Source organism: Lepus europaeus, chromosome 10 (assembly GCF_033115175.1).
Source record: "Lepus europaeus isolate LE1 chromosome 10, mLepTim1.pri, whole genome shotgun sequence".
Classification (NCBI taxonomy): domain Eukaryota; kingdom Metazoa; phylum Chordata; class Mammalia; order Lagomorpha; family Leporidae; genus Lepus; species Lepus europaeus.
In genome coordinates, this window is record NC_084836.1 from 115001979 (window position 1) to 115015002 (window position 13024).

The 13024-nt window shown below is 63.9% G+C and overlaps 1 protein-coding gene across 1 annotated transcript; it reads left to right on the top strand.

The window, feature by feature from the left end:
* The first annotated feature begins 1004 nt into the window (after positions 1–1004).
* On the top strand, positions 1005–6254 carry SNAI1 (snail family transcriptional repressor 1). Its single transcript, XM_062202392.1, has 3 exons — positions 1005–1148; positions 1651–2178; positions 5397–6254. The coding sequence occupies exons 1-3, from the start codon at positions 1067–1069 to the stop codon at positions 5579–5581; spliced, it is 795 nt and encodes a 264-aa protein (XP_062058376.1). The 5' UTR covers positions 1005–1066; the 3' UTR covers positions 5582–6254.
* Positions 6255–13024: the final 6770 nt, after the last annotated feature.

Sequence of the window (13024 nt, forward strand, 5' to 3'; positions counted from 1 at the left end):
TCTGACTGCCACCTCTGGCAGTCCCGGTACCACAGGTGGAACCGAGCTCGCACGCCGCTTGTGGGTGATGCACACCCCGCGCGGCTGTCAAGCCTTGCAGGGGAGCTGGGGGGGGGCAGGGCCAGCTGTCTTCGCCCCCACCTCCCCACCCCCGAGACAGCGGACCCCGGTCGGGGGCGCCCCTGCCCTGCCCTGCTCTAGTGCTGGTCGCTCCCCAGCGCCCCCGAGGCAAAGTCCAGGCTCCTCCGAGGCCTCCCCTGGAGGCCCGCGCCCCACCCCCACCCGGGGGCCTTTCCTCCTCGATACTTCCTCGGGAAGTCGCCCCTGACCCCCTGTCAGGTGACCCGCCCCCCGGACGGCCCCCGCGTGCCGCCTGGGCGGTGTAATCATGTCGACCCCGCCTGCCTCCCCCGCCCGGCGGGAGCTGCCCTCGCTAGAGACCCCGAGCGACCACGTGCCGGGTGCGGGCACGGACGCGCGCGGCCAGGTCGCTGGCACGTCGGGTGGCCAGGCGCCACGCGAGGGTGTCGCCCCCAGTCCCCGCCCGGCGCTGTGTACGGTCCCCCGCCGACGCCGGCGGAGGAGGCTTCCGGGCCCCCGGCGAACCCGCGGCCCCGGGAGGGTCTCGGGAGGTCAGGTGCCGGGCCCGGCGGCGCGCGGCGCCAGGGGGCGCTGAGCGGGCGGGGGCGCCGCGTCCCGCCCGAGTTCCGCCGCGCGGGGGCTCCCCCCGACCCCGGGCGCCCGCCCCCCACCCGCGCTCTCGGCGCGATCCCAGCTGCGGGCACCGGAGCGCCCCGGCCGGGCCCCCGCCCCGGCCCTCAGCGCCACGCGGCGCGGGCCCCGCCAGTCCCCGGCGCACCTGCTTGGGGCGTGGCCTCCGGCCGGGGCGCGCCTCCGATTGGCGCGGGGGTGACAAAGGGGGCGTGGCGCCAGAGGCCCCGCCCCGCCGGCGCCGGGGTATTTAAGGCGGCGGCGGCGGTCGGCACTCACAGCGCCGCGGCCCGGCCTGGCGAGTGGAGCTCTCTGCGGCCGCTGCGCGACCCCGCCTCCCGCTGCCTCGGCCACCATGCCGCGCTCCTTCCTGGTCAGGAAGCCCTCCGTGCCTCGCAGGAAGCCCAACTACAGCGAGCTGCAGGATTCGTGCCTGGGTGAGCGGCGGCGCGGGCCCCGGGCGAGGGCTGTGTGGGGGCCCCGGCGCCGAAGTGCAGTCGAGGGAGTTCTGTGGTGAAATGGGAGGAGGGGGCCCGGAGACGGGCAGGGGCGGTCCCGAGGCCCGGAGCTTGGCTGAGCAGGGGTCCGGGGCCGAGGGGACGCTCTGGCCGGCGCGGGGCGGAGGGGCGCCGCGGGTGTGGACGTGCGAGGGGGCGGCTTGTGCCGGGGCTGTGGAGTTGGGCGTCCCGGGGGTTGCGGGGCAGGGTGCAGCCGTGGGGTGACTGGGGTCCCGCCCCAGGCCGGGAGGGAGCCCACTGAGCCGAGGCTGAGGCTGGGGAGCAGGGGGGAGGGCGGGAGCCGGGCCTGCGCGGTTCTTTGTGCTCCCCCAGTGAGCCCTGAGCCCAGCCCCCCTCACCCCCACCCTGCGACCCCGAGCTCCCCGTGGGCTGACGATTGTCGACTGACTGACCGACTGCCCTCTGCCGTCTCTCTCCCCAGAGCTGACCTTCCAGCGGCCCTACGACCAGGCCCACCTGCTAGCAGCCATCCCGCCGCCCGAGGTGCTCAACCCCACGGCCTCCCTGCCCACGCTCATCTGGGACTCTCTCCTGGCGCCCCAAGGCCAGCCCGTGGGCTGGGCCTCCCTCCGGCTGCAGGAGAGCCCCAGGGTGGGCGAGCTGACCTCCCTGTCGGACGAGGACAGCGGGAAGGGCTCCCAGCCGCCCAGCCCACCCTCGCCGGCCCCCTCCTCCTTCTCCTCCACCTCCGTCTCGTCCCTGGAGGCCGAGGCCTACGCGGCCTTCCCGGGCTTGGGCCAACTGCCCAAGCAGCTGGCGCAGCTCTCGGGGGCCAAGGACCCCCAGGCCCGCAAGGCTTTCCGCTGCAAGTACTGCAGCAAGGAGTACGTCAGCCTGGGCGCCCTGAAGATGCACATCCGGTGCCACACCCTGCCCTGCGTGTGCCCGACCTGCGGGAAGGCCTTCTCCCGGCCCTGGCTGCTGCAGGGCCACGTGCGCACGCACACCGGTGAGTGCCCGGCCCGGCCAAGGTCAGGGGCCTGGCTGCCCGGGCTCGGCAGGTGGGCAGGGAGACCAAGCGGGCGGGAGAGGTGCGCGCGGCCCCTGGCTGCCGGCCCAGGTGTGAGGGAGCCGCCCTGCCCCACCCTGATCCGATAGGAAGTTGTCAGACCCCCGCCCGGCCCTGAATCCTGCTGGGGGCTGGGGCTGCCGCGTTCCCACCGTGGGCCTTGGTTTCCTCGTCGGTAAGCCGAGCGTGAGAGCGTGGCGTGGGGTTCCGGTGCAGCTCAGGAGAAGGGGTGCATCAGGCCGGGAAGCGCGGGGTAGCTCGCGCGGGAGCTGGTGTGTGTGTGCTGCTTCTGCGCTGTGTGACCTTGGGCAGGCGACTCGGCCTCTCTGTGCCTGAGAGGATTATGATAGGGCCCGGTTGGAGGGTGGCTGTGAGTGTGTTGTAAGCACTTCAAGATACCCGGGCCGCCTCCCCTCCCCCACCCAAGGCCATCACGCAGGGCAGAGACCCCGGTGCCGTCTGTCCGGGTGTTGCCGAACGTGTAGGAGGTTTTCTGGGCACGGGCCAAGGCAGCGCCTCATCGGCGGGGGCTGCTGTGTTGGAGCCTGATGGTTGCAGGATGGCTATTGAGGAGAAGGTTCAAGGGTCACGACCCGTGGCCTTGGGGTCAAGCTGGCCTGGTTGGAGGCTGTCTTTTCCTGGCCTGGGAGGCCTGGCATCTGGCCAGTCCTCATCACCGTCACTCCACTGTGGGGCGACCCGGTCCCTTGCTTTGCGCACAGATAGCCCTGGGTTTAGCATGGCCAGCTCCTGTGGCCTGGCCTCCCTCCTGGGTGCCTGCCCAGCTGATGGGGGCTCTACTTGGGGGGATTGAGACCCTCTGGGTGCTCTCCTGGGGCCCGGCCTCTCTCCCCTCCCCTGTATTTTAATGTAAAGGCACGGCTCAGACACAAAACCCTGCTGAAATGCACCGGTTGACTCCCATTGTGCGCTTGATGGTGGGCCCAGTGGGGGGGCTGGGAGGGGCAGAGCAGGTGCACGGGGCAGCGGTGCCCAGCACCTGTTCTGGGCTGCAGCTGCTGGCCCTTTAATCCGGGGGGTATCGCATGTACAGTGCCCCCCTTGGCGGCCTTTGTCCCGCCGGCCTGGTGCCGATTTCACACTTGCCAGGAGCAACATAAAGGCGTCTGGGGGGTGGGGGAGCCGTGAGGGGTGGGGGTCTGCGCACGGATCCCCCCTCCATCCTACGAGGTCCCCTTCCTCGTCTGTTGAGGTTTCTGTGGGATCACTGACCTGCTGTGGGGGGGGGGGTAGCTCTGCCCCCTTGCGGATCCCTGTGCTCGGCCTGAGTGCCCGGGACCTGCCCTTAGGCCCAGCGTGCAGGAAGGTGGCACAGCCGGGCCGTGGCTCGGTACCCCAGCCTCCCTCGCACCCCAGGCGCCCGGGGTGATGGGATCAAGTCCTTGAATTAGGCTCTTGGATTCCTGTCCCGGGATTTAGTCGGTGTGCTGCCAGCCATGTGTCTGCTGCTCCCGCCACTAAGTACTTGTTATCTATTTATCTTGCTTCTTCATTTACAGAGTGTGTGTGTGTGTGTGTATATATGTGTGTGTGTGTATATATATATATATGTTCTTAAATTTATTTGAGAGACTTGTTTATTCACTTCAAAGGCAGAGTTACTAACAGAGAGCAAGCGAGAGATCTTCCAACCCCTGGTTCACTCCCCAGATGACCAGAACAGCCAGGGCTGGGCCAGGCCAGAGCCAGGAGCCCAGAATTCCATCTGGGTCTCCCACAGGTGCAGGAAGGTGCAAGGGTGCAAGGCGTTGGGCCGTCTTCCGCTGCTTAAGCAGCCGGGACCTGAACCGGCTCCCCTATGAGATGCCGGCCTTGCAGGTGGTGGCTTCACCCACGGTGCCACAATACCGATGGCATTTGGAAAGGCAGAGTGACAAGAGACAGCCCATACACTGATTTCACTGATCAAATGCCCACAGCAGGCAGGGTTGGGCCAGGCTGAATTCAGGAGCCTGGAACCCCTCCGGGTCTCCCAGGTGGGCGACAGGGGCCCAAACACTTGAGCCACTGTCTGCTGCCTCCCAGGATGCGTGAGCCGGGGAGCTGATTGGAGGTGGAGCAGGCAGGGCTGGGACCAGCGCTCCGCGAGGGATGAGGGCTTCCCAAGCCACGGCTCCACCTGCTGCACCTCAGCACCCGCGCCTACCTTGCTTTTTGCCAAGGGGTGTCCGTACCCAGGCATAGCACCTGTTAGCCCCACGTGCATGGGAAGAGCTCACTGGGTGTCTAATAAGTGAACAATGCTACACCCCCCAAGAAAAACTGACACGCTTTCAGTGTCTTTGGAGCTGTGTGTTCCTGGTTTGGGGTAGGAGGTGAAAGAGTATTTGGTGAATGAGGGATCCGGGTCCTTTTTAAGATTTATTAACTTGGCAAGCACTTAGCATTGGCTGTATACTTGGCCCCACATCCAAGTCCTACCCCAGCCTTGGCCAGGCAATGGTGGATCAGGGTTGCAGAATCTTGGGAGTCCAGGCCCCTGGCTAGGGCTTAGAGTGGACTTGGTCTGACTGGGGACAGACAGGGAGACCTAGGGTAACTGTGGTGCAGTAGGTGCTGGGAGGGAGGCGCGTGGCTACAGGGCCAGAGGAGAGGCCTCACCCGCTCGGGGTGGGGTGGGCAGCCTGTTAAGGCTGCCTGCAAGCTTTGTCCCTAGACAGAGTGAATCCGAGTGACCTCTGGACAGATGGCGTCCTGCGGAGAGCACCACGGACAGTGGTTAAAGTCGGGGCTCTGCAGTCCTGGGTGATCCTCAGCCTGCCCCTCACCTGTGCCTCGGTTTTGCTTTCTCTAAGATGGAACGGCAGTAGCCTCCATCAGAGCGCAGCCCCGTGCTGGCCGAGCGCTGCCCGTGCGGTGAACTGATGCAGATAAATACTTAACCCTGCCACCTGTGTGTGCGCTTGGGGAGGACGAGTGGTCCCATTGTACAGATGAGAAAGTGGAGGCTCAGAGAAGCCAGACAGCTTGCTCAAGGTTGCACAGTGCGGAAGCGGCAGAACTCGCGATCAGATCCAGGCCTTTAGGTACCATCTGCGTGTTTGGCCCGGGCCTGGTCTTCCCGGGGTCACGGGGTTCTTTCCGGCTTGGCATTCTGCCTCGAGTCTCACCGGCTTCTCCTGGCTTTCCCTCCGCAGGTGAGAAGCCCTTCTCCTGCTCGCTCTGCAGCCGCGCCTTCGCCGACCGCTCCAACCTGCGCGCGCACCTGCAGACACACTCGGAGGTGAAGAAGTACCAGTGCCAGGCCTGCGCGCGGACCTTCTCCCGCATGTCCCTGCTGCACAGGCACCAGGAAGCTGGCTGCGCGGGGGGCCCCCGCTGACCCCAGGGCCTCCCTCCACCTCCCACTCCCTGTCAAGGCCCCAGGAGCCCGCCTCCTCCCAGCCGCGGCCGCCCCATGGGGCTTCGGTGAAGACCAGTCTCTGGTTCCATCCTCTGCGTTCTGGGCGCTCCCGTGGGCACCTCTCCGTGGCCGATTCTGTGGCCAGCAGGCAGACAGGAGACCCTTCCCGGACCGGGCCTTCCTCTGGGTTTGCGTATCCAGAGGGGTTTGCATACAGCTGCTGAGAGCTGCAGGACAAAAGCGACAGACGGACAGGAAGCTCCGGCCCCACGCCCCAGCCCCCCGCCACCCTCCACGAGGTGTGACTAACTATGCAGTAATCCGCCCCCAGCTGCATCTCCCGGTCCTGCGGGGGCGGGCGCCCGACGCGAAGACGTGTCTAGACCCCAAGGTGCCCCTGGGCCCGGGCAGCTGTGTCAGCCTCCTGTTTGTCATCGCGGCACCTGTTTCCCGGGCAGTGCAGCAGTGCCTCCGAGGGCCTGCGCGGTGGCCCTCGGCCTGACCCGTGTGTCTCCCTGGACTATTTTGGGGGCCCAGCAGGTGGGCCCGGAGGAAGATGTTTACATTTTAAAGGTACACTGGTATTTATATCGCAAGCAACGTTTTGTATTATGTTTTGTACAGTTTGTGTACAGTTTATTGATGTTCAATAAAGCAGTTAATTTATATATAACAATGCATCTGCTTGGTCTTTCAGAAGAGTGGGCATTTCAGAATGTCTCGGAAATGGGAGAGAAGATCCCCGAGTCGGCTTCGGACAAAGCCGTTTCAATCTTGCCCTCAGAAGTGTCAGGTGGCACTGGGGGGACTTCCTGCCTCTGCTTTCCCCCGGGCCTGGCCCCTGTCTGGAGGTTTGTGGACCCTCGGCAGGGTGAGCGGTAGGGTCACTGTGTGAGCTCCCAGCGCTCTAAACACTGCAGAGCTTTTAAAGTTATTTTATAAAAATTTCTTTATTCATTCTGAAAGAGAGACCTTCGTCCTCTGGTTCTCTCCCCACATGGCTGCAACAGCCAGGACTGGGCCAGGCCGAGGCCAGGAGCCAGGAGCTTCCTCCAGGTCTCCCACCTGGTTGGCAGGGACCATCTGCTGCTGCCTTCCCAGCCCATGAGCAGAGAGCTGGATGGGAAGTGGAGCAGCCGGAACTGGAACCGGCGTCCATATGGGATGCTGGTGTTGCAGGTGGAGGCTTTACCAGCTACGCCACAGTGCTGGCCCTCTTTAAATTTGTATTTCTTTGAAAGACAGGCAGATGGATCTTTCCTCCCCAGACACCCACATCAGCTGGGGCTGGGCCGGGCTGAAGCCAGGAGCTTGAAGCTCTGTGCAGGTTTTCATGTCCGGGTGGCGGGAACCCAGCTGCTTGCGCGGGCACCTACTGCCTCCCGGGCTGTGTGCGGGCAGGAGGCTGGGATAGGAAGCAGAGGCAGATGGGAATCCAGGCACCCGGATGTGGGTGTCGACGCCCCGCGATGACACCTGCCCCTGCCTCTGCTCGCCCATTCTTGCTCTGAATTTTTTTTTTTTTTTTAATTTGAGAGGCAGAAACAGTTCCCATCCATTTTGTCCATTTGGCTTCCCCCTCAAATGCCCCCAGTGACTGGGAGAGAGCAGGGGTGCCATCCAGGCACCCAGGTCTCCCACGTGGGTGGCAGGGACCCCGTCGCTTGAACCACGTGCTGCCTCCCAGGGTCCGCATTAGCAGGAAGCGTGGATCAGGCCCAGACGGCCTGGTGTGGGGACTGGGTCACCCTAGCTGGCGTCTTAACCGTGAGAAGACGCCAGCCCCTCACCCTTGCGTTTTGAAGCCGGCTGGGCCTGGAGTGCGCCGAGCTGGCTCCCCAGGGCCTTCCCAAGCAGACGGCCTGCAGGCCGCGGCGCGGGCTCTGCGGCTGCTGGGCCGGGATTGGCTGCTCCTCCCACACCAAGGAGAGAGGATGTCCTTCCTGCCCAAGGGCTCGGCCCGCCGGCCTCCCTGTCGGGCAGGCCCACACCTCCGTCTGGCTGCTGGGTACCAAATGGCCTTTGATGCGAGGAAATTGGCTGGCTGGAGCCAGGAGGGTGAGAAGCCAGGCCAAAGGGTAGGGGTCATTGAGCTTCCTGCGTGGAGGCTGGGGCGGTGGTGACCTCACCTCTGGGGCCTCCCGGGGCCAGGAGAAAATGAGTGACCTTGCCGAGCACAAAAGGTGCTGAAGGTGCCAGCTTCCTGCGGGGAGCGGGGCAGCAGCCCCAGAGCCCCGGAGCCCCGGAGCCAGGCTGGGGGCTGGGGAGCCGCGTGTTCCAGCTAGAGATGATTCTTTCTTCTAAACAGGAAATGGTGACCCGCAGGCCGGGAGCAGCCCTAATGACTTGCAGCTTTCCTCCCAAAAGGGAAAAAAAGTTCTCTCGAACAATCGCCAAATTGTGGCCAGCCTCCCTGAAGGGAAGTTAGGGAGCCCGGGTGGATGGGGGCTGGGCACCGAGTTGCTGCAGGCCCATGTGTCCCTTAGGCCCCTGGAGGTCGCTTCAGGCACCCACAGCGGGCGCTGAGCCTGGTGGATGCATGACCACACCGCCCTGAGCGCTGGACACCGCTGTCCACGCTCACCAAGCCTCCAACGTGCTTCTCCGTGGCCCGTCATCCTGGGAGACAGGTGGGCCCGCCTCATGCCCTTGACTCTCAGGGTAACTGGAGCACGGCTCTGCCCCTCTTGGGGACTGTGGAGAAACATCCGTCCGTCTATCCATCCGTGCCTGCCTGCCTTCCGTGAGCCTGGACGGGCACTGTGTGTGCCGGACGCGGTTCTAGGCCTGGGTGACAGCTGGGAATAAGCCAGACAGTCCCTGCGCTCACGAAACTTCTGTTCTAGCCCAGGAGACAGAAAACAAACAAGCTGGCTTCCTGCAGGGATGGAGCTGGGATGGAATGAGAGCGCTGGAGAGCAGCGGGGCGGGGCTCCCAGCCGGGCAGGGCCGGACCAGGGGCAGGCGCCCAGTAGGAAGATGTGGGGGAGGGAGGAGCTTCCTGGTCCGACAGAGCGGCTGGCACGCACCGGGAGATGGGGTGGCCGGGGAGGTCCCCCCACCCTGCAGAACCCATGGGCACGGGGGAGTTGGGACTTCAGTCCCAAGCCCAGGGGACAGCCACCAGGGCCTTTAAGCCGGGGGCTGCCCGGGGGCCCTCTTGACCTTGGACAAAGGTTCCCTGCCAGTGGGAAGAAGGGATGAGAGAGGGTCAGGGGAGGAGAGAATGCAAGGCAGGAGGTGAGAGACAGGTGACAGTGGCCTAGGGCAGTGGTGGCCTTGGTGTGGAGACTGGGGGGGGGGGCGGCACTGTGGCACAGCAGCATCCCATATGGGCGCCGGTTCAAGTCCCGGCTGCTCTACTTCCAATCCAGCTCTCTGCTATGGCCTGGGAAAGCAGGGGAAGATGGCCCAAGTGCTTGGGCCCCTGCACCAGCATGGGAGACCCGGAAGAAGTTCACAGCTCCGGCCATTGCAGCCAATTGGGGAGTGAACCAGCGGATGGAAGACCTCTCTCTCTCTCTCTCTGCCTCTCTTTCTCTCTCTGCCTTCCAAATAAATAATCTTAAAAATAAAAAAACTCTCCCCCACCCTGTAACTCTGCCTTTCAAATAAGTAAATACATCTATTTTTAAAAGAATCTCAAAATTAACTAAATAATTAATAAAAGTGGTCCCCTGGGGGCTGCAGGAGGTGGAATTGGGGTGAAGGGAGCAAGCGGGGGCGGGACTTTTGTGTAAGATTTTAACTTTTCCTTTGGAGGGAATTTCAGCCTGAGAGAGGGACAAGAAAGTGTACTGGGGAGGGGGGGGGCTCATCATGGAGGCCCTGCAGGTGTCCCGCTGTCTCCAGACCCCCCCGCACCCAAGGCCAAGGTCGGCCTCTCAGCGAACCACGGCTGTGCGCAGAATCCGGGAAGTCACGGGGTCAGCGCTCTGTGGTCACCCACGGCCACAGCCACAGCCACAGCCACAGCCACAGCCCCGGCGGCTGCTCCACCCGCCCTGGTCTTTCAGGCGGAGACACCTGCTCCCCGGGGCATCTTCCGTGACTGGTCCCGGTGTTTCCTCTGATTCCACAGGGCTCCCGGCACTCCGGCAGAGCCCCGGGGCGGCAAGGGGCTCTGAGGCCGCGTGGGGCAGGGGGCGCCGCCGTGGGGGTGCGCGCCGCACTTCCTCTTTGCCTGCGCGCTGGCCCACGTGGGGGTCGCTACTCCTCCCCTCGCTCCTAACCCGCGGGTGGTGCCGCCCCGGCCCTCGGCCCTCTTCCCCGGGCTGCCGAGGCTGGGCAGGGGGGGTGGGGGCGGGTGGCACAGGGTCTGCCCGGCCATTCGCTCCTCCCCGGGGACTTTCTTTAAACCGAGTCCAGGAAATAAAGCAGCCGCAGAGCCAACCTTGGCGCTAGCGTCCAGGCAGGCCAGACGGGTCCAGGGCTACCTCTGGGCACACGTGGCAGGGGACTGCTCCCAGGAGCTCCTCCTTACCTCCAATATTGTCAATCTCACAAGCACAATCATTCCATTAAAGAAAAGGGGAGGGGAGGGGAGGGAGAGGAAGAGAGGGGAGGGAAGGGGAGAAGGAAGGAAGGGAGCCTGGCGCTGTGGCATAGGCACAGCGGGTAAATCCGCCGCCTGCAGTGCCGGCATCCTATATAGGCGCTGGTTCGAGTCCTTGCTGCTCCTCTTCCAATCCAGCTCCCTGCTATGGCCTGGGAAAGCAGTAGAGGATGGCCCAAGTCCTTGGGTCCCTGCACCCGCATGGGAGACCTGGAGGAAGCTCCTGGCTCCTGGCTTCGGATTGGCACAGCTCTGGCCATTGCAGCCAATTGGGGAGTGAACCAGCGGATGGAAGACCTCTCTCTCTCTCTCTGCCTCTCCTCTCTCTGTGTAACTCTTTCAAATAAATAAAATAAATCTTAAAAAAAAAAAATAAGCAACATGAGAGGTGAGGCCTGGGCGAGCTGTGGACTTCAGCCATGTCCGGGTGCCTTTGCTGCCCCATGTGATGCCCTACAGAGACCTGTTTACCCCTTCCTCCGTCCAGAGATCTGTAAATCCATAAGCAGCTGTGTCTGCACACATGCGGCTCCGCCCCCTCACCCCGGTGCAGCAGGGCCAGCGTGATCTGGCTCCAAGGCCACGCTGTCCCTTCCCAGTCCCCTCATTCAGCCTCCCCAGCTTTGCTGCCACCCCAGGGCCTTTGCACCTGCAGCTCCATCTCCCTGGTGCTGCTTTCTCCACTGACAGAACACCGCTCGGGTTTCCGGGTTGGCCTCTGCTCGCCCGGGCGCTCTGCCTGGTTACTGCGCCGTCCCCACACACGAGGCGTGCACAAGGGAACACAGTGCAGAATGGGTGACGGTGAGCTCACACGTGCTGTGGGAAGCACGGGGCGGAGCCCACCCTCCCGAGGTGCTGAGCCCAGGGCCCCACACAGATGAACTCGCTCAGCTCTCACGCCAACCTCAGAGGAGGAGCCCTCAGCACAGAGAGGTCACGTAACTTGCCCCAGTCACACCGTGAGTCGGTGACGGAGCTGGGACTTGAACCCGAGTTCCTTTACTGCTGTGATGGAGTTCGCACCGCCTTCGAGATGTGGGTTCAGTCGTAACCTTCTAGGTGCAGTGGGACAGTCTGGGCTTTTTTATGTTTGTTTGTTTATATATGTTTTTTTTTTTTTTTTTTTCAAATCAAAAGGCAGAGTTACAGAAGAAGGGAAAGACAGAGAGAGAGAGAGAGAGGGGTCTTCCATTCACAGGTTCAGTCCCCAAATGGCTGCAGCAGCTAGGGCTGGGCTGGGCTGGGCCAGGCCAAAGCCAGGAGCCCGGAACTCCTTCCAGGTCTCTCGTGTGGCTGCAGGGGCCCAGGTGCTTGGGCATCTTCCACCGCCTTCCCAGGTGCATTAGCAGGGAGCTGCACAGGAGGTGGAGCAGCCGGGACTTGAACCTGTGTCCCTATGGGATCCGGCGTCCCGCTGCGCCCCAGCTCTGGCCTTCAGAGCCTGGGCCTTCACCCTGTGACTGGGGTCTTCTGCCCGGGGGGGGGGGGCAGCTCAGGCCCCAGGGGAACCTGGGTGGGGCAGGGGGTAGTCCCAGTGGCTCCTGTGGCCTGGGAGAAGCTTCCAGAATAAGAGCTCCAGCGAGGGCAGGACCACCCACTGAGCAAGCCTGGCCAGACCTCCCTCTGCTCTCCTGCACACCCCCGCCTGGGCCCCTGCCTGGGCCTCTGCCGTGGACAGTGTTACTTTCCTTGGGCTGCCCCAAAACCTCCAAGTGCCCAGCGGCTCTCGCAGTCCCCGCCAAGGCTGAGAGCGAGGCGACAGCAGGGTGGGGCTCCCTCCCACGCTGGGGGGAGGGGGGGGCTCGTCCTGGCCTCGGCTCCATCCCGGTTCTCTGGGCGTCACCAGCGGCTGGATTCGGGATCACAGGAATCCACTGTGATCTCATCTCAGCTCGATCACATCTACACAGATCCTGAATCCAAATAAGGTCACGTTCACAGGCGCCGGGGCTGGGATTGCCCATAAGAGGGACACAGCTCCACCCACTACAGGTGGCGGCCGTCAGGGGCTTGGCAGGGCCTCCCCGGCGCCTGGAAGAGATCCCGGAGTTTTTTACTATTCAGCCAGCAAACTCCGAGGGCGGGTCAGGAAGGTGGCCTGGAGGAGGGGACCCCTGGAGCAGGCTTGGGAGTGACTCGGCCTGTGCCACGTGGCCCCTGGGAGGAGGGGGCCCTGAGCTCCGTGGTTGCAGCCCGGGGAGGCGGCAGGCCACGGCCACAAGGTCACAGGAATAGGGTGGGGGTCACACAGCCTGGAGCGGGGGAGAGCAGGTTTGTTCTTGGGAGCGATCCCTTGGGTGGTGGCGAGGGGCAGGGCCGGTGAGGCCACGCCCTCCCTCCTAGCAGGTGAGGCAGAGGGTGGGGTCGGGAGGAGGCGGGGAGGGGCAGGGACTGTGGCCCCTTCATTGAGAGGCAAAGAGCAACAGCAATGCTGGCGTCTGGGACGGCTTCCCGGATCGTCCGGCTCCGTCGCGGCAGCCCTGGGCGATGCGGGTGTGGGGGCACCTGCCGTGGTGGAAGAGCTCGGGTCCCTGGGCTCATGCCTCTGCCTGCTGCCTACCTGCTGTGTGACAAGGAGCAGATTGCACAGCCTCTCTGTGCCTATTCTTATCTGACCAGCAGTCCCTCCTGCCGGAGACCCAGTCAATATTTACAAATTGGTTGGCCTGGCGCTGCAAAGGCTCCATAAACAGCAGCTGTTATAAGGCCTTCCAAACTATCAAACACTTATATCGAAGGGCCTGACCCTGCGAAGGCAGAGGAAGATGGCCCAAGGACTTGGGCCCCTGCCCCCGTGGGGGAGACCTGGATGGAGTTCCTGGTTCCTGGCTTCAGCCTGGCCCACACCTAGCTGGTGAGTGAAG